Raw genomic sequence first — 25055 nt, 5'->3', positions numbered from 1 at the left:
AAAAACAAAGCATAGGCCGGGCGTGGTGGCTCATGCCTGTAATCCCAGCACTTTGGGAGGTGGAGGCGGGCGGATCACAAGGTCAGGAGATCGAGACCATCCTGGCTAACATGGTGAAACCCCGTCTCTACTAAAAATACAAAAAATTAGCTGGGCATAGTGACGGATGCCTGTAGTCCCAGCTACTCGGGAGGCTGAGGCAGGAGAATGGCGTGAACCCAGGAGGCGGAGCTTGCAGTAAGCCGAGATCACGCCACTGCACTCCAGCCTGGGCAACAAAGCAAGACTCCATCTCAAAACAAAAAAACAAAAAAACCAAAGCATAGCTGGGGGAGGATATTTCTAAGAAATCAGTTTTTGGCCAAAATTCTCAAAACTATGTAAGGTAAAATGTTCAACACAATTGCCAATATTCTTCCATCTGAGTGACCACCCCCAAATTCTATATTTGAGACATAAAAAAGAAAATCATAGCTATTCCTTATGATTCAAATAGTCTTTCCCTGAAAACATTTCAAGCTACAGTGCTCAAGCTATTTAAAGTCTATATATATATATTTATTCACTGGAGAATACTTCACCTACTAGGATGCATGAAACACTCGGTAATTTGAAGATATCTTTTATATGTGAAGTTTTTAAAAAGAGTAGATAATCAAAGTATATCAAACAAGAGAAACAAATACACCTTTCAAAATGCCCTAATTTTATGTCTTAGCTCCAGTGAAAAGTATCTAACATTTTAATCATGTATCAGTACTTCAAAAGTTAGTATTTAAGAGGAGGGGCCCACTAACTACTGGCCCATATGTTTAGTGTATGAAATTATATCCAAAGAATGCTTTAGGCGAGAACTCCTTCAAAAGACATTTTTCAGTAAGAGGCATCCTTCAGTAGAGATGATGGCAATCATTTCCCATAAGAAAAGTTACCTGGCCAGGCGCGGTGGCTCACGCCTGTAATCCCAGCACTTTGGGAGGCCGAGGTGGGCAGATCACGAGCTCAGGACATCGAGACCATCCTGTCTAAACAGTGAAACCCCGTCTCTACTAAAAATACAAAAAATTAGCCGGGCGAGATGGCGGGCGCCTGTAGTCCCAGCTACTCTGGAGGCTGAGGCAGGAGAATGGCGTGAATCCTGGGGGGCGGAGCCTGCAGTGAGCCGAGATTGCGCCACTGCACTCCAGCCTGGGCGACAGCGAGGCTCTGTCTCAAAAAAAAAAAAAAAAAAAAAAGTTACCAATTCCCCAGATTTCTTAAACTGAAGGGATACTTTTGAAAATCACAGCTCTTTAAACAAAAAACTAGAATTTTTACAATTTGCCTGTAAGAAAGATTTGAGCTTCTTGTTAGGGCATTTGTAAGAATATTTGACTGCATTACAACTCTACTTATAAGTTTCTGCCTGTGTACATGTCACTATAGTTTTGATAAGTTAATTACCAAAATTAATAATATTAAGTCAGGGTCTTGCCCTGTGGCCTAAGCTGGAGTTCAGTGGCGTGATCTCGGCTCACAGCAGCCTGAACCTCCCAGGCACAAGTGATTCTCCCACTTTAGGTTCTTGAGTAGTTGGGGCCACGCCCAGCTAATTTTTTTTTATTTTGTAGTAGAGACGAGGTCTCACTGTGTTGCCCAGGCCAATCTTGAACTCTTGGGCTCAAGCAATCCTCCCACATCGACCTCCCAAAGTGCTGGGATTATAGGTGTGAGCCACTGCACCCAGCCATAAGTGGTCTAATTAGTCAAAAGAATATGTCCAACTTTTGTAATCTCTTTGTAATTCTTTTCTATGAGTTTCCCTGGCAAATTAGTCCTCCTGACTTTTTTCTTTCTCTTTTTTTTTTTCAAATTGGGCAGACTCCAGAATCACAGTAGATTCGGAGACTCTCCTCCTGGCTATTTTTAATCAGAAGCCAGAGTGCGTATTGCTTTAAATGGAATAGATACGTTCATGTGCATATGACCTCATGGGCTGTTAAGCCTTAATCTCACAATGAAAACTTTCCTTTAAAGATGTCAGATTTATGGCCAGGCGCGGTGGCTCACGCCTGTAATCCCAGCACTTTGGGAGGCCGAGGCGGGTGAATCACGAGGTCAGGAGTTCAAGACCAGCCTGGCCAATACAAAAATTAGCAGGGCGCGGTGGCAGGTGCCTGTAATCCCAGCTACTCAGGGGATTGAGGCAGGACAATTGCTTGAACCTGGGTGGCAGAGGTTGGAGTGAGCTGAGATTGCACCACTGCACCCTAGCCTGGGCAACAGAGTGAGACTCCATCTCATTAAAAAAAAAAAAAAAAAAAAAAAGTCAGATTTAATCACCAGAAACTATTTTGCAGATAACCACCACCACTACCACCACACTGATTGTATTCCATACAAAACAGTTTAGGTGGAAAGGATCACATTAGATACTTAATTTCCGCGATTCTTTCCCTTTCAAAAAGTCACAGTTTTCAGGCCTTTTAATGAAAAAGAAAGTTGGGCAGTAGAATAAAAATTTAAATAGCTAAAATTAAGTTTAAAAAAAACTCTTGATATTTAAATCTCTTTAAAGATACAAATTCTTTTGAATAAAAATGTAAAGAGAGTGGGTACATATCTGAACATTAAACTTTAGGCACTTTCTGGGAGTTGATACCCAATACTGTAAAAGTGGGCTGAAGAGTCACCACTAGGTAAACACATTAAGCTAAAAAATCAATAACCACTAACTCTAGTTTCAGATGCACTTCTATAGTTTCTCAAGGGTCATTAGTATACCAAAGTCACTAAGAAAAACTATGACAGAATGCTTAAGGTATCTTATGTGTGCCTCAATGTCCAAACCAATCTGGCTTAAAATTTCCAACTCAAGCCATTTAATAGGGTATGTATGTTTCCAATGAAATGAAATAAAATTAAGAGAATTAAAAGTGATAGGGAAAGGTGGTACAGAAAATCTAAAAAGTCTAAATTAGCTAGCTTATTTTGATAAAACATACAAAATAACAAATTCACATCTCTTAAAATATCTTAATCAGAGGTCAAGACAGTTGTCCAGAAAATGTCACATTATTCATTGTTACCTACTTTTTCTTTATAAACAGTGGAACCAAAGCCACTACTTGAGTTATACTTAAACTTTTTTTCCTGCTTTATTTCACCAACTTTGTTTTCAAAACTATACTCAACCAAAACCTATCTGGCATTTATTGTCACTAAGATGTAGCAAAGAAAAGAGTTTGCCAAATTTTAATCAAGATTAGATAAGATTTTAATACAACATACTCTGCTCATTTGAAATAAACCAGTATCTTCCATGGTTTCTTCAAAATATGCAACATCTCACAGAATACTGTAAATTTCAGTGCAAAGGATGCCACCCCAGAGACGCTGTTGACTTGGCTTGGGTAAAGGTACACGTGAAAACTGCTTAAATTAAATATCTACAAAAAAGAAAGCCAAAAGACTTGTTTTGGTTGAGAACGATGAGTCCACAGAAGTCTTCAATTCTAGGAGCTTCAAAATGAAGAAAAGGCTGAGATGTGTTGTCCTTCACGTTCCTGTTCATCCAAGTTGCTTCCCTTTGTAGAACTAAGAAAACACTACACTCCATAATGTATTCTCTTGGAGGATTCCATAAAGTTTAAGTTCAACATCTCAGCATAAGGATGTATGCTATAGAGTAGCTAAAATCCGTAAAAAGGAGACCACCACGATGCAAAACGTCTGTCCAGTGCCCAAAGTGAGGGCTTCAAATGGTATCATTTCCTTCCCTGCTGCTCGGTAAACTCCAGCAATAGCTGCACCTGATTTAAAATGCAAGAATGTTAAACAAAAACAAAAAACCAAGGTTAACAAACTCATGAATATACAACATTTAAAATACTACTGTAAGTAGAATGTTCCAGATTTTATATTGAAATTTAAATCTTACAGAAATGTTAGGTTTTCCCTATTCTTTCTGTGGACTACTCTACACTTTGAGTATTCATTGCATGGCTGGCAAGATCACTTTTAGATGCTGACTCCTTAAAACCCAGAGTCTCCTAGATTTATTGAATAAAATAATCTGGAAGAAATAATCAAAATCACAAAGATAGCAATTCCCACATGACCAGATTATGAACTCAAAAATTTATCTGTGTATTCCCCTACCAGTTACCCCATGGCTAGCCTTTAACAGGGACCTAATACATTTTTGGTAACAAATGAAAAAGAATCTTTTGAGTTATACTAAGCAAGAAATGTTTCAGGCCACAGGGAATCCCCGCTCCACCTTCTATCATACTCATAGTTCCCTTCAAGAAATGGATGGAGGAGGGAATAGAGGGGTGAAAGGGGAAGACAGGAGGACTCTAAGCCATAAAGTTGTTATTCATTCACAGGGCATGACAGGAGAGATACTCAGGGATTCCTTTCTGTCTCCCAAGTCATTGATTGTTTTTATTATGTTAGTCACTATAACTTCCTGCAAATTGAGAAAACAAAATGAAAACTCCTGTATCTATGCAGATACCCATTTGAGTTACTATACGAGTTCAGCATTGTACCAAGAAAGTTAACATTTCATTCGTTTGAAAAGAATAGATCCGGCCAGGCACGGTGGCTCACGCCTGTAATCCCAGCACTTTGGGAGACCGAGGTGGGTGGATCATCTGAGCTCAGGAGTTTGAGAGCAGCCTGGGCAACATGGTGAAACCCCGTCTCTACTAAAAATACAAAAAATTAGCCAAATGTGGTAGCATGCGCCTATAATCCCTACTACTCTGGAGGCTGAGGCAGGAGAGTTGCTTGAACCCAGGAGGCGGAGGTTGTTGTGAGCTGAAATTGCGACACTGTACTCAAGCCTGGGCAACGGAACAAGATCCTGTCTCAAAAAAAAAAACAAAAAAAAAAAACAGAACCGGCCAAGTATAGTGGCTCAAGCCTATAATTCCAGCATTTTGGAAGGCCGAGGCAGGAGCATCACTTGAGCCCAGGAGTTTGAGACCAGCCTGGGTAACATGACAAAACCTTGTCTTTACAAAAAATACAAAAATCAGCTGGGTGTGGTGAACGTGCCTGTAATCCTAGTTGCTTGGATGGCTGAGGTAGGGGGATCACTTGAGCTTGGGAGGTCAAGGCTGCAGTGAGCTGTGACTATGCCACTGCACTCCAGCCTGGGTGACAGAACAAGACCCTGTTCTCAAATAAAAATAAATATATAAATAATAAAAATTTTAAAAAGAAAAGAGTAGATCCAGATTTCCCAGATGACCATCCCCACAAAATGCTCCAAACAAAATTCTCCTTGGTCATAGTGTGTTCATTCAGTCAAATTTTCATCTGCAGAACACTTCTGTGTTTTATAAGGTATGATCCCTATTCTCAAGGTACTTGGAATCTAGCTGGGGACACAAAACAGATTTGCAATAATGCAAAATAACATACAGTGTCTCAATCACGTTTACAATTTTTTTTTTCTGGGACAGTGTCTCACTCTTTCACCTAGGCTGGAATGCGGTGGCATGATCACGGCTCCCTGCAGCCTCAACCTCCTGGGCTCAAGTGATCCTCCTGAGCAGCTGGGACTACAGGCACATGCCACCACACCTGGCTATTTATTTATTTTTTGTAGAGACAGGGTCTCACTATGTTGCCCAGGCTGATTTTGAACTCTTGGACTTAAGCAATCCTCCCAACCTGGCTTCCCAAAGTGCTGGGATTACAGGCATAAGCCACGATGCCTGGCACATTTCACAAATGTGATATGAAGGTATATTAACATATTTTAACAAGAAGAAAGAACAATATTAACCAAAGGTTGGCTGCCTTGAACATTTAGTGATTTAAAATGCCCACCTCCACTGGCAATGCATACATTTTGTTACTAACATCTGAAAGACATGTTTCATTGGGCCCCTCCAAAATTTAGGTACACAAGAAAGACTGGGTTGGGTAGAAAGAAGCTTAAGGAACTTGAACTGGGCCCTAAAGTGGGATTGGGATAATGAAGCGAAGAAAGGAAAAAGTATATCCAAGGGAGCAGCAAATGGAAATGGAACAGACTATTCATAGAGCCTTAAAGATAGAAATGAATACAACATTTATTTGACAATTACTATGTGTCAGGTATTATGTTTAAGTACATCATATACACATTAGCTCAATCATGCAAGGGTATGAGGTGGGTAGTATTACCCCTATTTTAATGAGGAACAAACTAAGACAGGCCCTAGCAGCCGGGCAGAGGGTCTCCAAAGCAGCAGTAGGTGATACAGTTAGAACACAGAGAAACTAGGCCACTTACTCTCAAAACAAAAACAAAAACAAAAACAAAAACCCTCAAGTCAAAGACACAGAGGGCGATTTCTGCTTGATGCTAAGGTTTCAATTCACAGTAAAAAAAAGTTACAAATCAGTAGGAATATTACATTTCTATATTATAAAAATGTACTTATGTTTACATCTATACCTAAAAAAAGAAATACACACCAAGATGTAAACTGTGGCTATTATTTAGGGATGAGAAAATGGAGGATTTTACATTTTAATTGCTTAGAATTTGCAATTTATATAAAATACATTTATATTTATGCATGAGCTTTAAAATGATTTAAACTGTCTTATCCCATAAGCAAGAGCCGTAACAAAACAAACGCCACAAAAACAGGCCTGAAAATAATTTATAACATCATGTTACTCCAATTCTTATTCAGAAAGTCTTAAGGGGAAGAAAATAACCAGAGCACTAATGGGGTACTTTTCTAAGCAAGAATTCTTTTTTTTTCCCCCGGGTGTTGCTCTGTGGCCCAGGCTGGAGTGCTGTGGTGTGATCACGACTCACTGCAGCCCAGCCTGAACCTCCTGGCTCCAGCAATCCTCCCATTTCACACTACCACACTCAGCGAAATGTTTTATTTTTATTTGTAGAGACGGGGTCTTGCTATGTTGCTGAGGCTAGTCTCAATTTCCAGGGCTGCAGCACGCCTCCCATCTCTGCCTCCCAAAGTGCTGGGATTACAGTCATGAGCCACTACACCTGGCAAAGAATTCTTGTCATCAGAATTTGTCTTCTATCTTTACAGCAACCACACCCACATGAGTGGAAGTAATTCACCAACCATCTTGCAGGGCCAATGCTCACGTGATAGCTGATCAGAGAGGAGAAGTAGCTTCCAAAAAGATAAATTTTCCTCTTGCTGGTGGCCTCTCTCACAAGATGTATCTCACAAAGTTTAACAAGACTTCCCTGAATCCGCTGAGATGAACTCTGATTCAAGAAGCCAAAGAGGTTAGCCAAGTAATAGGACCTTGGGGGTGGAAAAAAAAAACAATACATTAAAAAAACTGGGCCAGGCACAGTGGCTCATGCCTGTAATCCCAGCATTTTGGGAGGCCGAGGTGGGCAGATCGCTTGAGCTCAGGAGTTTGAGACCTGGGCAACATGACAAAACCCTGTCTCTCCAAAAAATACAAAAAAATTAGCCAGGCATGGTGGCACACCCCTGTAGTCCAAGCTTCTTGGGAGGCTGATGTGGGAGGATTACTTGAGCCCAAGAGGTCAAGGCTGCAGTGAACCAAGATTGCAACCACTGCACTACAGCCTTGGTGACATAGGGAGACCCTGTCTGGACTTGTGGTTAAAAGCCACTCTTTCCTTCATCCTACTCAGATGTTTTCTAAAATACGTCCTGAAATTGACTAGTCATATTAAACATTTTTGACTGGTATTTTAATGTCTAACATACTTGTCAAGATTCCAGCAGTAATTGGTCCCACGATGCCCATCAACAGGATGCTTACAGACATGAACCTACCATATTTGTGATGTCTGAGGGTGAAGAGGGCCAGTAATCCAGCAGGGACATGAAAGAAGAGAGAAGACACTAGTGCCCACAGGAACACACCATACCACATCTCTGTGAGGGAAGACAAAGAAAGGTTGTGAATCACTGCCTTTCCCAGGACAATCATTGCAGAGGGTACTCATCATACCCGTGATTTCATTTTCAACACCACTTCTTTTTTCCTTTTTTTTGAAAAATTTTTATTTTTTTTATTTTTTATTTTTTTGAGACGGAGTCTCGCTCTGTCACCCAGGCTGGAGAGCAGTGGCGCGATCTCGGCTCACTGCAAGCTCTGCCTCCCGGGTTCACACCATTCTCCTGCCTCAGCCTCCCCAGTAGCTGGGACTACAGGTGCCCACCACCACGCCCGGCTAGTTTCTGGTATTGTTAGTAGAGACAGGGTTTCACCATGTTAGCCAGGATGGTCTCGGTCTCCTGACCTCGTGATCCGCCTGCCTTGGCCTCCCAAAGTGCTGGGATTACAGGTGTGAGCCACCATGCCCGGCCAAAAATTTTTATTTTTAAAGACAGGGTCTCACTCTGTCACCCAGGCTGCAGTGCAGTGGCACCATCATGGCTCACTGCAGCCTTGACCTCCTAGGTCTGGGTGTTCTCCCACCTCAGCCTCCGGAGTAGCTGGAACTACAGATGTGTGCCACCACGCCTGGCAAAATTTTTTTTTTTTTTTGTATTTTCTTTTTTTATGGGACAGGGTCTCACTACTCTGTTGCCCAGGATGGAGTGCAGTGGGAGTTTGACCAGGCTGGTCTCAAACTCCTGACCTCAGGTGATCTGCCCGCCTTGGCCTCCCAAAGTGCTAGGATAACAGGCATGAGCCACTGCGCCTGGCCTGTATTTTCTTTAGAGATGGGGTCTCACTGTGTTGCCCAGGCTGGTCTTGATTGCCTCGGCTCAAACGATCCGCCCACCTTGGCCTCCTAAAGGGCAGGGATTACAGGTGTGAGGCCACCGCACCCGGCCTTCAGCATCATTTACTTGCAAAGTAGGGTTCATCAGTCAAATATCCAAATATTCACGATTTTAGAGGGTTCAACAAACTACTGCCCACAGACCCACCACCTGTTTTTTACACAGACTTATCTGAACCCATTCATAATATTTTATACATACACACTTATCTGAAACCATTTACAAGAGTTTTGTACACACATACTTATTCAACCCATGCCCTTTCATTTAAGTATTGTTTATGGCTGCTTTCCAGCTTCAAGGGCAAAGCTGCTAACAGTGACACAGACCACATGACCCATAAAGCCTAAAATATTTACTATCTGGCCCTTCACAGAAAAAGCTGACCAATCCCTGTACCCTCAAACTGAAAAAAAAAAGGTTCACCTAGATTTCAAAATTGACCTAAATAATGTCCCCCGACCATGGCTGGGCACGGTGGCTCACGACTGTAATCCTAACACTTTAGGTGGCCAAGGTGGGCAGGTCGCTTCAGCCCAGGAGTTCGAGACTAGCTTGGGCAATACAGCGAAACCCTGTCTCTATAAAAATATAAAAATTAGCCTGGCATGGTATTGCATACCTGTAGTCCTAGCTACTCGAGAGGCTGAGGCGGGAGGATTGCTTGAGCCTGGGAGGCAGAGGCTGCAGCGAGTCAAGATCATGCTACTGCACTCCTGCCTGGGCAACAGGGTGAGACGGTCTCAAAAAACCCCCCAAAAACCAAAAAACCCAAACAAAAATAACTCCCCCATAAGAGGCACAAGCCCAAGTGCTAATTGGCAGGGTACTATGCAGTCAATGCCTGTTGATCTTTCCTGACCTTTTGATCACTCAGTCTTCTAAAATGGAAAGGACAATTATATCCATTCCACAATCATTTTAAAGAGAATGCAGTAAACATCAAGCCATCACCTCCTATTAGGATTTCAAAGCTCTTTAGGATATGAAATAAATACCAGAAAATATAAATGTTTGGCTTGAAAGCAAATGGCAGGTAAACAACAGTGCAGGTTAGGAGAGCTGGCTCCTACAGAACTCTAATCACTCTTAAGGTGTCTGTAATTCAGGCAACATTAAGGATACATATAATCATCAACTATGTATGAAAAAATATGCATGAGGTACCCTGGAAAATATAAAGAAAACAAAACCATCCTGCTGGAATGTGACTTTACAATTTGTTAAATGGCCCATGTAGCATTTCCCCCCAGTGAACCCAAGGCAAGGCCTTAGAATCCTCAAGGTAGCTCTCTAGCTACCCATAGGGAGGGATTGGCGGTAACACATTAAATAAAACTCACTGTCCATCCTTGGCTAGAGGCAGGTAAGTAGCAAGTGATTTTTGAGATCAGTGAAGAGCTTTCTTGACCACCGCCCTCCGCCCTACTGACATTTGGACCAGATAACTTTTCATTGTGGGAGCTGCACTGTGCACTGTAGGATATGAAGAGGCACCTCTGGCCCGCAGCACTCTATTCCCAGTTATGTCAACCAAAAATATTTCCAGACATTGTCAAATGTCCCCGGGGGGCAAAACTACGCTGATTAAAAACCACGGGCTTTACCAAAGCGCAGAGGCTTTATAAAAGCCATGATGGCTGGGCGTGGTAGCTCACGCCTGTAATCCCACCACTTTAGGAGGGCGAGCTGGGCTAATCAAGAGGTCAGGAGTTCAAGACCAGCCTGGCCAACATAGTGAAACCCTGTCTCTACTAAAAATACAAAAAAAAAAAAAAAAAATAGCCGGGCATGGTGGCGGGCAGCTGTAGTCCCAGCTACTTGGGAGGCTGAGGCAGGAGAATCGCTTGAACCCAGGAGGCAGAGGTTACAGTGAGCTGAGATCACATCACTGCACTCCAGTCTGGGTGACAGAATGACACTCCGTCTCAAAAAAAAAAAAAAAAAGAGCAATAACAGTTAAAGCTACAAAGACAGATGAGGGACACCCTTTGGGGAATTTGACACCAGACTAAGGACTGAACAAAAGATCTGAAATGCCAGTGTAGGTTGTGAGCAGTAACAGTTGTCACGACATTGTTCCACAGGCCCGACCTGACACTCCTAGTTGGAATACAAACTGGAAAACCACCTTTTTGCAGGGTAATTTTCAAGTCAAATGTGCATGGCCCTTGCTGCAACAATTTTAATTCCAGGGATACACCCTACAGAAAAGCATAGGTAGGCAAGGACAGAGGTAACAAGAAGGTCCCAACAGCATTGTCTATAATAGCAAAAACTAGAAGTCACCTGCATGGCTATCACTGTAGGATTTGGAAAACACATTCTGTGCACCCACGTAATACTACAAAGTCCCATTAAAATATGCAATAGATGGGCCAGGCGCAGTGGCTCACACCTGTAATCCCAGCACTTTGGGAGGCCGAGGCGGGCAGATCACGAGGTCAGGAGATTGAGACCATCCTGGCTAACATGGTGAAACCCCGTCTCTACTAAAAATACAAAAAATTAGCCGGGCGTGGAGGCGGGCACCTGTAGTCCCAGCTACTCGGGAGGCTGAGGCAGGAGAATGGCGTGAACCCGGGAGGCGGAGCTTGCAGTGAGCCGAGATCGTGCCACTGCACTCCAGCCTGGGCGACAGAGTGAGACTCCATCTCAAAACAAACAAACAAAAAATGCAATAGATGTATATATACTGAAGGGGCAAGACGCCCAAGCCACATTGTGAAGTAACAAAAGCCAGGCGCATGTAGAATAAGATCCTGTTTTTGAGAAAACAAACACAATAAACACGTATGTGGAAATGCTTCTATGTACTGAGCATGTTTATTTAATAAATATTTATTAGACAGGCCAGCAATGATGCTCATGCCTGTAATCCCAGCACTTGAAGCTGGGAGTTCAAGACCAGCCTGGCCAACATGGTGAAACACTGTCTCTCCTAAAAATACACAAAAATTAGCCGGGCATGGTGGCAAATGCCTGTAATCCCAGCTACTCAGGAGGCTGAAGCACGAGAATCTTGAACCCAGGAGGCAGAGGTCGCAATGAGCCGAGGGCAAGAGAACTAGACTTAAAAAAAAAAAGAAAAAAACAAAGCTTTTGTTTTCACATGAACTGCTCAGGAAGAATGAGCCTATTGGGATAAACGATTTAAAAGAGACCAGTCAGGGGCATCAATCCACTTGAGGGGATTAGAAATAGGGAGGAGAGGAGGACCAGAAGCTTTACCGAAGCTGTATTAGCACTGTAAGCACACTGTTAGTGTGTGTGTTTTTTCCCCCAGATCAATGAAAACCACAGTTTTATGAAGGTATTTTTATTCCCTTTATACAGGCTTCTTAATCTTGTTGAGAAGCTGGACTTAAGGGGTTAGTGGAGACAGGGGTGGAGCCAAATCCCCTTAACCCACCCTTGGCACTGTCACAGATGACTGCTCAAATTCTTTGCTCATTTTGATTTAATAAAGCTTTAATTCAGAGCATATTCTGAATACTTCCAGTGAGAGTGCTCAGGTCCTGTTTTGGATAAATGGTTCTCGGTGAAAACATCAAGGATGCCCCAATTAGGTCTCAATGCTTATTAAAAATAACAAATGAGGCCGGGCACAGTAGGTCACATCTGTAATACCAGCACTTTGGAGGCTGAGGTGGGTGGATCATCGGAGGTTAGGAGTTTCAGATCAGCCAGGCCAACACGGTGAAACCGTCTCTACCAAAAAATACAAAAATTAGCTAGGTGGGGTGGCGCACGCCTGTAATCCTGGCGACTCGGGAAGCTAAGGAATGAGTCTTCCTCCACCAACGAAAAAAGTCACCTTTAGTCAATAGTATCAATCAGAAATTGAGGGCAGGATTCTTGGTCCTCAGGGTTTCAGGCCCCACCTCTTCCACAACAACCCATATCCTCCTGCAGTTTCTTTTCTAGCCGCCATTAGGCCAGGAGCTATTCCTGCCTTTCGCTGCCCAGAGACGCACCCTCCCTGGCTGGCAGCAGCTCCAGAGGGAGCAGTGCCTGTGTCTGGATACTGTTCCTCCCTAACAAACGTGCACCTGCCAGAGCTCCGGCGCCAACACAAATCGCTCCTGCCTGGGCAGCACTGTGGCCCCCGGCTCAGTCAAGAGCAGCCTGGCCTCCCAGCTGAGGCCCCCTGTCCAGCACCCACCACCAGCTCATCCCCAAGCCACAGCACAGCACCATGCTTCTCTTCCAAAGCAGAAAGACCATCTTCTATCCCGAGTCCTCACCTGCCACTCCCAAATCAATCTGACCCTCTGACCACCCCAACACCTAGTCTACAGAAAGTTCTATGATGGCATCAGGAATTCACTGGTCCAAAGTGGACAAATGGGATGCAAACCTGCCTCCAAGAACTGAGAACAATCTTCACTTGGCTGCTGTCTGACCCTACTGACCTGAGACCAGCCCTGGGCCCCTGCTATGCAGGGCTTCTGCTGGAGCTGCCAGAGTTTCAGAGATAAGCTCTGCTTTCTGCAGTAATTCAAGGCACTGCTGGAGCCTGGCTTCCTACCAGCTGCCGCAGAACCACTGAGGCCTTGAACTGGGAGGCGAAGCCTTAATATGCCGGAAACACACGAAGCTGGTAATTTCCAGGAAAGCAGGTTGGAACACAGGTATGCCATCCAACTGCTAAGGGCTGAATTAAGTGCCCCTACTATTCCTGTGTTAAACCCAACAGGACTGTGGTCTAATGAGAGGAAGAGATTCTCAATCTCTTGATACCTCTCTCTGTCTGCCATGTGAAGGCAGCCACCTGCAAGTCAGGAAGAGGGTCTTCACCAGAACCCAACCATCCTGCACCCTAATCCCAGCCTTCCAGCCTCCAGAACTGAGGAGATAATGTCTGTTATTTAAGACAGCTAGTCTGTGGTATTTTGTTATGGCGGCCTATGCTGAGACAAAAATGTCACCCATCCCCACTTGCCTAGGAGCACAGCCCCTGCCCCAGGAGGCCTGCTAAGTCACCAACCCACATCTCAATTTTCCAAAAAGCTTAAAGGCCAATTTTTAAACAGCGTCTGGCATACATAGCAGGCCAACACCTCTCTGAGGTTCTAAGAAAGGGTGGAGGCACTGCACCCCCTACAACCCTGAGCCACATCCATTAGCTCCTTCACTATGTATTTTATATAGCATCACTAAAGTCATGTCAAGTAGGAAAAAAAGGTTTTATTATAGATGAGTAGAGGAATACAGCTTATAAAACACTTTCACATGAGGTTATTACAGGACTCTAAATAGCAAAGGCAAACCTGGATCTAAAACGCTTTTTAAAAAACTAAGTGATTTCCCTTTAATCTACTGCATCTTAATTTGCCATCTATTTAATAGCTATTTATCGATTGTCATACAGTACTTTTCATTTCGCTGGCTCAAAACTCCCTCAGAAATCTTTGTCTACATATCCTACAGTATTTATTTGTTCACTGCTTTAAAGCAAGTATATTACTTCAGCTTTGTTTACTTTGGCAGCTAAAGGCACATCATCTCCCTATGGTGAAGTTAAATCAGGTAATTAATCTGTAATACAATATGATATTGGAAAATGAGATTAAGCATTGTGGTAGAATGGGCTCCCAAAGGTGTTTGCATCTCCATCTCCAAAACCTGTGAATAGATTACCTTACATGGGAAAAGGGGCATTGTGGTGGCTAAAGTAAGGATCTTGCAAAAGGAGATTGTCTTGGATTTTCCAGTTAGGTCTAATGTAATCACAGGGTCTTTGTAAGAGGAAGGTAAGAGGTAAGAGTCAGAGAGATTTGAAGATGTTATGCTGCTGGCTATGAAGAAGAGGAAGAGGCCAAGCATCAGGGATTGTATGTGGCCTCTATATGCTGGAAAAGGCAAGGAAAAAAGTTCTTACTAGAGGCTCCATAAGGAACACAGGCTGCTAAACCTCGGTTTTAGCCCACACACACCCAACTTGCACTTCTGACCTTCATAACTGTAAGACAATAAAATCTGTATGGCTTTAAACTGCTAAATTTATGGAATTAATTACAGTAGCAATAGCAGAGTCATAAAAACACTAAGAAGTTAATCACTGATCAATCAAATATATATTGACCTCGTTCTATATGCTGACATATCAGTAAAAAGACTAAGATCCCTATCCTAAAAGATATTTGAGGATTTCCTTGAGGATATATTTTTAGAGAGACATATCCTTTTTTTTTTTTTTTTGAGACAGTCTCACTCTGTTGCCCAGGCTGAAGTGCAGTGGCGTGATCTCGACTCACTGCAATCTCTGCCTCCTGGGTTTAAGCAATTCTTCTGCCTCAGCCTCCCAAGTAGCTAGGACTACAGGTGCATGCCACCACGCCCGGCTAATTTTGGTATTTTTAGTAGAGATAGGGTTTCACCATATTGGCCAGGCTGGTCTCGAACTCCTGACGTCAGGTGATCCACCCGCCTTGGCCTCCCAAAATGCTGGGATTACAGGCATGAGCCACTGCGCCTGGCCTACACAGAGATATCTTTAAGATACATATTCAGAAAGATACTGCAGTGAAAAAGGACAGAGAGCAGAATCCTCTAGTGGATTCTGTATTAACAAAAGGGGTCTATAATGGCTGGCTCCCTGGCCTCTAATCGTCACAGCAGAGTCACCTAACTCCCAACCAAGGCCTCATGACCAACCTGGCCCCAAATGGCAGCAATGGAAAGAACCTGAGCCAAGTGGGCAGCATGAGGCTCAGCACTCAGCCCTCCTTCCAGCTGGCCCCACTCTCATCTTGTGTTCCAGTGAACAACTGGGTCAACACAGCCAGTTCCTCTGAAGCTGGGGTTCTAAGCAGACCACGAGTCCTCCTGGGGATTAAGAGTCTTATGTAGTCTTGGCAGGGCGTGGTGACTCACGCCTGTAATCCCAGCACTTTAGGAGGCTGAGGTAGGAGGATCACCTGAGGTCAGGAGTTCAAGACCAGCCTGGCCAACATAGTGAAACCCCATTTCTACTAAAAGTACAAAATTTAGCCAGGTGTAGTGGCGCCTGCCTGTAATCCCAGCTACTCAGGAGGCTGAGGCAGGAGAATCACTTGATCCTGCAAGGCAGAGGCTGCAGTGAGCCAAGATCATGCCATTGCACTCCAGCCTGGGGGACAGAGCAAAACTCCATCTCAAAAAAAAAAAAAAAAAAAAAGAGTCTTACGCAGTCCTGCAACTCCATGCTGAAGTTGGGCTATCTTGATATTAATTACCCATCAGCCTGCAGCCCTGCACCCTCTCTTGCCAAACCCCACCTCCCTGCCTGGAGGTCCAACTGTCCGCTCCACTCCTCCCTAACAAGATGATGTGCCCACTGAACTACCAACTGGAGTCAACCACCTCTCTCCGGATACTGCCTGCCTGCTCCTCCCTGGTACTTGGGTGTGCCCCTGGCCTGCCTCACCTCAGTGGTCTCTGTGTCCTAGCCTGACCAGACCTTGTCTGTCCTGATGGGACCTTCCATCTACTCTCCATGCAAAGCCGGTAAGTTTCTTAAGTTTCTTCTTTGTACAAAGAAGGTTTCTTCTCAGGATGATGCAAATATTTTCAAATTAATTGTGACAGTTGTATAACTCTATAAATATACTAAAAACCACTGGATTGTACACTTCTTTAAAAAGTCAGAATCATCCCATCTCTGTTCAAAACTCCCCAGTAGAGCCCTCCACGATCTGCCCTCCCCTCCTCCTCTGTGCCTTGCCCACACAGTCCCTCCAGGCACCCTGGGCTCCTCAGTGTTTCTTCTGCAAGCTCCTGTTTCAGGGCCTCTGAATCTGCTGCTCCCTGGCCTAGAACACACGCTCTTCCCCCAGTAGCTGTTGGCTCATTACTCACTTTCTTCAGATTTTGACTCCAATATCATCACCATCCAGGGCGGCCCCACCACTTTACAGCAAACAGCATTCCACCCCCACCATACAGGCCCTGCCCCTTCCGAGGCCCCTCACCACCAGCTGTTTTGTTTGTTTTCTCTCTCCCCATTGGAATGAAAGTTCCACGTGGGAAGGGGCTTTGTTTTGTTACTATGGCATCTTGACTTGGTGCCTAGAAAACAACAGGCACACAATCAACACTGAGCACATATTTTTTGAGTGAATGAATAAATGACTGGTCCAAGTGTGACCAGTTTTGATTCCTCCAAGGACGACACAAAAACATTAGTGGGTTTTTAATTATTACTAGATCTAATTTGACACTGATTTAGTGAAATCTGTATCTTCCGAAGATGAATGTCATTCTTGATACAAGATGAAGATCTCAGTTTCTTGGTTTTGAGGTTTGTTAAAAATGGCAACAATAAAGGAAAAAATTTTAACCTGCATTTGCAGTTTAGCCATTTACTTATATTTATTTATTTATTTTTGAGACAATCTCGCTCTGTGGCCCAGGCTGGAGTGCAGTGGCATGATGTCAGCACACTGCAACCTCCCCCTCCCAGGTTCAAGCAATTCTCCTGCCTCAGCCTCCCGAGTAGCTGGAATTACAGGCATGCACCACCATGCCCCGCAAATTTTTGTATTTTTAGTAGAGATGGGGTGTCACCATGTTGGCCAGGCTAGTCTCGAACTCCTGACCTCAGATGATCTGCCTGCTTCGGCCTCCCAAAGTGCTGGGATTACAGGTGTGAGCCACCGCAACCGGGCAATTTAGTCATTTAGATGTCTACCTAACCCTTCTTAGGTAAATGGCTAAACCGCAAATACAGGTAATAAAGAAAAAATCAATTCAGTACTTCCTCGTATACATAAATATGTCAGAATACTTCAGAACAATGATTCTGCCATAATGAGTCGGCATAAACTGCAAGTAACCTTTTCTGTGGGGCCAAAATAGCAATACAACAGATTCAGGACAATGAATGCAACTCCTGTTAAGCAGACTTCGGTGTCTCAAATAGGATATAACTTCATGTATTTATTATACCCATTATTCCTACTAAAGACGAGACACAGCAGGGAGGTTATGTGTTTACTACCAAATTCTGATCTACTTGGGGTCAAGGGCTATGCCTCATACCTGCTCATACCACCAGACCAGAGTTTGCACTTGGCCAAATGTATACTTAATGAATAAACGATCTCCGGTAATCGACACCCCAAGTTACATACCCATAACAGTAATCATAAACTCAAGAACATACTGAAGTTTAATATTTTCAGAAAAAAGTTCTGAAAGTAAAACAACTCACATGGCTACAGATTATCTACTGTGATGTATTAAACCTATCCCAAATCCACTTATCTCAATCTTTTCTTAACAAAAGGGAACTAAAAGCCAGAGACTCAACAGGCTATTCAGTTCCAACTTATGACCCTACATATGACGTTTAATTAAGAGGATGCAGGTACCCTTACAGTAGAGTTTTCATAGACACCATCTTCACCAAATGATCAAACTTAGTAGTATCAATGAAGATACAAATTGACATTCAATGTCTCTTTTTTTGTTGAGACGAAGCCTCGCTCTGTCACCCAGGCTGAACTGCAGTGGCGCAATCTTGGCTCACTGCAACCTCTGCCTCCTGGGTTCAAGAGATTCTCGTGCCTCGGCCTCCCCAGTAGCTGGGATTACAGGCACACACCACTATGCCTGACTTTTTAGTAGAGACAAGGTTTTGCCATGTTGGCCAGGCTGGTCTTGAACTCCTGACTTCAGGTGATACGCCTGCCTCAGCCTCCCAAAGTGCTGGGATTACAGGTGTGAGCCACCGAGCCGGGCTGACATTCAGTGTCTCTTGATGTGATGTACTGGTGAGTGGACATCACCTAGGTAGGTAGCGTTCTGACCAAAAATGTTTAATCTGAATCTAATCATGAAGACAAACTAATGAACCTAGATTGTAAAACAGTCTATAAAACAACTCACATGGACTCTTCTAAAATGTCCGTCTTAAAAAACTCAAACAAGGAAGGAACCGTTTTAGCTAAATGAAACTAAAGAGACGGACAACTTAATGCAATGTGTGAACCTTAGATCATGGAATATATACTTTTTTTAAGGAAAAAAATCTATGTGGACAATTGGGGAAATTTAAACAAGGCCCATACATTACGTAACATTATTCTATCATGTTCAATTTCTTGGATGTGATATGGTTTTGTGGATAGAAAATGGTTTTTAGGGCCGGGCGCGGTGGCTCACGCTTGTAATCCCAGCACTTTGGCAGGCCGAGGCGGGTGGATCACGAGGTCAGGAGATCGATACCACGGTGAAACCCCGTCACTACTAAAAATACAAAAAATTAGCCGGGCGTGGTGGCGGGCGCCTGTAGTCCCAGCGACTCGGGAGGCTGAGGCAGGAGAATGGTGTGAACCCGGGAGGCGGAGCTTGCAGTGAGCCGAGATCGTGCCACTGCACTGCAGCCTGGGTAAGAGAGCAAAACTCCGTCTCAAAAAAAAAAAAAAAAAAAGAAAATGGTTTTTAAAAGATATATGCTAAGATTATCAGGCATCAGGTTAAGTGTTACGACTTCTGCAACTTCCTATTGAATAACTCGAGTTGAAATGAGACATGTGACCTATATCTAAGTGTGATATATATGTAATACATGTGATTATATATATAGAGAGAGAGAGAGAGAAAGAGAGAAAGAGAGACAGAGAAAGCCAAAGAATCAAAATATTACTGAGTCTAAGTAAAGGGTACATGGGTATTTGTTGTACTGTTCTCTCAACTGTTCGGCAGGCTTGAAATTTTTCAGGAAAGGAGAAAATTAAGGAAACAAAGATTAATTTGGTCTCAATAGTGCCTCCAGATTGCCTGAACATTTCATTTTTCACACAGGGTACCCAGAATACCATCAGTTTTTTGATATCACTGTCAAAAGTGATCCTAGCACCTTCTGAAATAACGTGAGCTGCCAGATTCTCATTTCAGGCATGACCACAAGCGAACATCTGCATCTGACCCCAACCTGCCTGATGACCTTACCCGCTACTTCACAATCCCGTCCGGGAAAATCCCTGGGCACATAACACTGCAAGTCCCAGGTGTCCGCTGAATGGCGCCTGGCAGTCGCTGCCCAGGGGATGAGAAATCACAGGTGCCTTGTTTGGAACTAGAGTCTGGAATCTCGTCCTCCTTCCCTCTGCTCTGGTCCCTCACTGTTTACGAAGATCTCAGTTCTTTCTGCTGGGAGCCCCACCTCCCCTTCCAGGGCCACGGGCCCCAGTCTTCCTGCCTTTCAAGGTCTACATAAATAACTGTGCCCCCCTCAAAGCCTTTCTCCTCCTTCCCAGGTGAAGTCCTCTCTCTTCCCTCCAGCTTTCCGGGCACGGAGCGTTCTTCCTGGCATTAGAATTCTGAGCAACCCTCCTAGCAGGCCCAGCTCAAGCCGCAGCGGGGAGGAAGAGTTCAAAGGAAGCTGTGCCAAAGATCTGGAAGGCTTGGTGGGAGACACAGCAACAGGTGGCACCAGGTCTGGGAAACAGATTCCTAGAAAGCGGAGCGGGTCTCGGAGGGGGTGAATTTGGCCCGAGGCGCCCGCGATCAGCGAACCACCGCCCGCGCGGAGGGGCCGGGCTGCAGTCCCCGGGCAAGGAGAGCGCGAGCTCTGACTCCTCAGCCGGGCCGGGCCGCTCCGTGGCCCCTCAAAGGAGGCCGGGAGCCGTGGGGCAACCCAGGCAGGGCGGGGACCACCGCCTCACGGGCTCGAGGGGTGCAGCTCTGAACCTGAGGCGCTCGGAAGCTCAAGGCCAAGACCCGCTCGGGTGGCGGCCGAGCGCCCTCCAGCCCCGGGCCCACCTGCGGCCGCTCCCTGCATCTCACGCCCAGCAGGACTCCAGGGCTCCGCCTCAGGGACCGCCGAGGAAGTGATGGGGAAAGGGGCTCCAGGCGAGCAGCAGGGCCCCCCTCCCGGAGGACAGCGCCCATACCGCCATGCGGCGGCGCACCGGGTACCCCGCCCAGACTCGGGGCGCCCACAGCCCGGGTAAGGCGACGGCGGGGCGCGCAGTGCGCAGGCGCGGGGCGGGCCTTACCTGGGAAGGAGCAGAGGGAAGTAGAGTTGGGGCACAGGGTCCCGTTGCCCACCCGCGGCACAACTTTCAGGCTCAGGATCTGCTGCAGGAGCCCGGCCGACCCGCCGCTGCCGCCGCTCCCCTCGCGCTCCATCCCGTCGCCATTCACCACAGAGAAATGAGGGACGAGCACCCGAAGTGCGGCAGCGGTCGGCCCAGACTCACCCTCACCGCCTCAGCGTCACCTCCAGCCGGGGCCCTCTTCCCCCAATCCCAACGGCGCTGCCAAGTGACCGTTGCCTCCTCCAATCACAAGGCGCCGCAGCGCTCGGCGCAGGGCCAGGGTTGTTCCCGCCCCCAACGTTGCGCAGGGCTCGCACAGACCCAGCCCCCCGGACGCGCCCCCTCCTGGACGGCGCGCTCTGGGACAGCGCGCTCTGCTCTGCCCTTGTCTGCAGCGCCGCCTGTGAGAAAATGGGGAATTGCATGCGCCCCACCAGACCCGAGATACGGATTTACCAGGGATCTGGAAAAATACAGTGATGGAACGGATATGTGAAGTTCCAGTTATGACTGAACTGCAGCATTTATGAAACCTTCATGAACAGAACAAGAACGTTCTCTATTTAAAGCTGATAGTAGAAAGAGCCCATGCAAAGGCTGGTGTGGGACCGGAATGGGAGGGAAGCTATATAGCCTCTATAGAGCTCGACTTAGTTTTAAGTAAAATAAAATGTAAAGAGATTCAGTTCAGAGCAACAAAACTGGATCACATTTTTTTTTCTTTTTTTGAGACGGAGTCTCGCTCTGTGACCCAGGCTGGAGTGCAGTGGCGCGATCTCGGCTCACTGCAAGCTCCGCCTCCCGGGTTCAAGCCATTCTCCTGCCTCAGCCTCCCGAGTCGCTGGGACTACAGGCACCCGCCACCACACCCGGCTAATTTTTTGTAGTTTTAGTAGAGACGGGGTTTCATCGTGTTAGCCAGGATGGTCTCAATCTGCTGACCTCGTGGATCACACATTTTTGTCTCACCTCCCTTCAGAGAGCCTGTTAAAATAAAGGTAGAGAAATCGCAAAAAGGAATAAGCTAATGTTCAGTCTGTTTGCACTGCTGTAACAAAGTACCTGAGAGTGGGCAATTTATTAAGAACAGAAATTTATTTCCTCACAGTTCTGGAAGCTGGGAGGTCCAAGATCAAGGTCACAGCAGGTTCCATGTCTGAGGACGGCCCGTTCCTCACTGATAGCACCGCCCAGGCGTCCTCACATGTTAACAAAGGGAGCACACTCTCCAAATCCCTTTTATAAGAGTCCTAATCCCATAATGCGGGCTCCGCTCTTCTGACTTTAATCGTCTCCTAAAGGCCCCTCCTCTCAATACTATCGCATTCCCATGAAGTTTCAGGATATGAATTTGGGGGAACACATTCAGACCATAGCAGCCAATAACAATAGTGTTCTGGAAGGACAGTTACCAAGGATAAGTAATGTCCACAAGGTTCCAGGTGATGAAGAGGCTTTTGACGAATAATGTTTTTGTTTGATTGGTTTGTTTTGAGACACAGTCTCACTTTGTTGCCCAGGCTGGAGTGCAGTGTCGAAATCTCAGCTCACCGCAACCTCCACCTCCCCGGTTCAAGCGATTCTCCTGCCTCAGCCTCCCCAGTAGCTGGGATTCCAGGCACGTGCCACCAGTCCCGGCTAATTTTTGTATTTTTAGTAGAGACAGGGTTTTGCCATGTTATCCAGGTTGGTCTCGTTCCTGACCTCAAGCGATCCACCTGACTTGGCCTCCCAAAGTGCTGGGATTACAGGCGTGAGCCACTGCACCCGGCTGGTAAATTTTTTTTTTTTTTTTTTTTTTTAAAGAGTTTTGTTCTGTCGCCCAGGCTGGAGTGGAGTGGAGTAGCGCAATCTCGGCTCACTGCAACCTTTCGCCTCCCGGATTCAAGCAATTCTCCTGCCTCAGCCTCCCAAGTAGCTGGGATTACGGGCACGTGCCACCATGCCCAGCTAATTTTTGTATTTTTAGCAGAGATGAGATTTCACCATATTGGTCAGGTTTGTCTCAAATTCCTGACCTCAGGTGATCCGTCCACCTCGGCCTCCCAAAGTGCTGGGATTACAGGCATGAGCCACAGTGCCCAGCCTGAAAACTTCTTTAAAAATCATTGAATTGAACAGTTAAAATAAATGAATTTTATGCTACATAAATCATACCTTTTAAAATCTTTTTAAAAAGTGACCAATTCATCAATCTGCCAAGCAAGGTGGCTCATGCCTGTAAACCCAACACTTTCGGGAGGCCAAGGCTGGAGAATTACTTGAGCCCAGGAGTTTGAGACCAGCCTGGGCAACATAGGGAAACCTTGTCTCTACTAAAAATTCAAAAATTAGTGGGGTGTAGTGGCACACACCTATAGTCCCAGCTAACTCCAGAGGCTGAGGTGGGAGGATCCCTTGAGCCCCAGAGGTCAAGGCTGCAGTGAGTTATCATTGCTCCACTGTAGTCCAGCCTGGGCAACAGAAGAAGGCCCTGTCTCAAAAAACAAACAAATAAACAAAAAACCCCACAAGACTTTAAAGATGGCTCAGGAATTTAGCAAATAATTAAAGCTGAAACTTTTTGTCATATAAGTTGAAATGGAAAAACCTGTGATTTACAGGTATTTTCTGGTGCAGCTAGACTTCTTGTTGGCATTTCAGATTCTGTAGGATTTTTTTTGTGACAGTGATTAGTGCTGACAGCCTTCTTCCATAATTGTGCTATATCCAATGCTGGCCCTGGAAATAAATGGTGTTGCTTCACCAAATTAATCATATTAAAGAAAGAAAGGAAAAGAAAAATAAATAGAACAAGAAGAAAAAGATAGAAATAAGAAATTCTACCGAGCACAGTGGCTCACGCCTATCAACACTTTGGGAGGCCAAGGTGGGTGGATCACCAGGTCAGGAGTTGGAGGCCAACCTGGCCAACATGGTGAAAACTGTCTCTACTAAAAATACAAAAATTAGCCGGGCGTGGTGGCGGGCGCCTGTAATCCCAGCTACTCAAGAGGCTGAGGTGGGGGAATCGCTTGAACCTGGGAGGCAGAGGTTGCAGTGAGCCGAGATCTCGCCATTGCACTTCAGCCTGCGCAACAAGGGCAAAACTCCATCTCAAAAAAAAAAAAAAAAAAAAGAAAGAAAGAAAGAAAAAAGAAATTCCTAAAACAGAGGGAATCTATAGATCACCTACAAAGAAATGAGAATCAAATGGTTCAGTAGCCAATTGAAGAAGAAGGCCGGATGACAATGTACCAACACCTTCAGTATTTGCAGACAAAATGATTTTCTTAAAGCTTTTTTTTTTAATTTTTTTTAAGAGACAGGGTCTCACTATGTTGCCCAGGCTGGTCTCAAACTCGTGGGCTCAAGCAATCCTCCCGCCTTGGCCTCCCAAAGTGCTGGGATTACAGATGTGAGCCACTGCACCCGGCCATTAACTTATTTTACACTCAAAAGTATTGTTTACAAAATACATATTTTCCATTTTTGTTTGTTTGTTTGTTTGAGACAGAATCTTGCTCAGTCACCCAGGCTGGAGTGCAATGGCGCGATCTCAGTTCATTACAACCTCTGCCTCCCGGGTTCAAGCAATTCTCCTGCCTCAGCCTCCTGAGTAGCTGGGATTACAGGTGCCCACCACCATGCTCAGCTAATTTTTGTGTTTTTATTAGAGACAGGGTTTCACCATCTTGGCCAGGCTGGTCTCAAACCCCCGACTTCGAGATCCACCCACCTCGCGCTCCCAAAGTGTTGGATTACAGGCGTGAGCCACCACACCCAACCCATATTTTCCTTTTAATTCAAGAACATTAGCAAGACTGTTTATTAGAATTTTCTCTTGAGCCGGGCGCAGTGGCTCACACCTGTAATTCTGGCACTTTGGGAGGCCAAAGCAGGCAAATTGCCTGAGCTCAGGAGTTCGAGACCAACCTGAGCAACATGGTGAAACCCCATCTTTACTAAAATAGAAAAAATTAACTGGGAATGGTGCTGTGTGCCTGTAGTCCCAGCTACTCAGGAGGCTGAGGTAGGAGCATTGCTTGAACCCAGGAGGCGGAGGTTGCAGTGAGGCAAGATCACGCCACTGCACTCCACTGTGGGCAACAAAGCCAGACACCATCTCAAAAAAAAAAAAAAAAAAAAAAAAGACCGGGTGTGGTGGCTCACACCTGTAATCCCAGCACTTTGGGAGGCAGAGACGGGTGGATCACGAGGTCAGGAGATTGAGACCATCCTGGCTAACACGGTGAAACCCCGTCTCTACTGAAAATACAAAAAAATTAGCCAGGCGTGGTGG

The 25055-nt window shown here is 45.3% G+C and overlaps 1 protein-coding gene across 5 annotated transcripts; it reads right to left on the bottom strand.

Moving 5' to 3' along the window:
- On the bottom strand, positions 1–21089 carry TMEM170A (transmembrane protein 170A). 5 transcript variants are annotated; one of them, XM_032156404.2, is made up of 3 exons: positions 20732–21089; positions 7785–7886; positions 1–3791 (listed from the first exon to the last, which is right to left on the bottom strand). In XM_032156404.2, the coding sequence occupies exons 1-3, from the start codon at positions 20862–20864 to the stop codon at positions 3661–3663; spliced, it is 366 nt and encodes a 121-aa protein (XP_032012295.1). In that variant the 5' UTR covers positions 20865–21089; the 3' UTR covers positions 1–3660. The 5 variants fall into 5 exon arrangements, with proteins under 5 accessions (XP_032012295.1, XP_032012294.1, XP_032012296.1 ...); XM_032156403.2 differs by having other exon boundaries at positions 7716–7886; positions 20732–21078; XM_032156405.2 differs by lacking the exon at positions 20732–21089 and adding an exon at positions 20496–20689 and having other exon boundaries at positions 7716–7886.
- Positions 21090–25055: the final 3966 nt, after the last annotated feature.

This window comes from Hylobates moloch, unplaced genomic scaffold (assembly GCF_009828535.3).
Source record: "Hylobates moloch isolate HMO894 unplaced genomic scaffold, HMol_V3 SCAFFOLD_6, whole genome shotgun sequence".
NCBI classification, from domain to species: domain Eukaryota; kingdom Metazoa; phylum Chordata; class Mammalia; order Primates; family Hylobatidae; genus Hylobates; species Hylobates moloch.
This window is presented reverse-complemented; position numbering and strand designations above follow the sequence as displayed.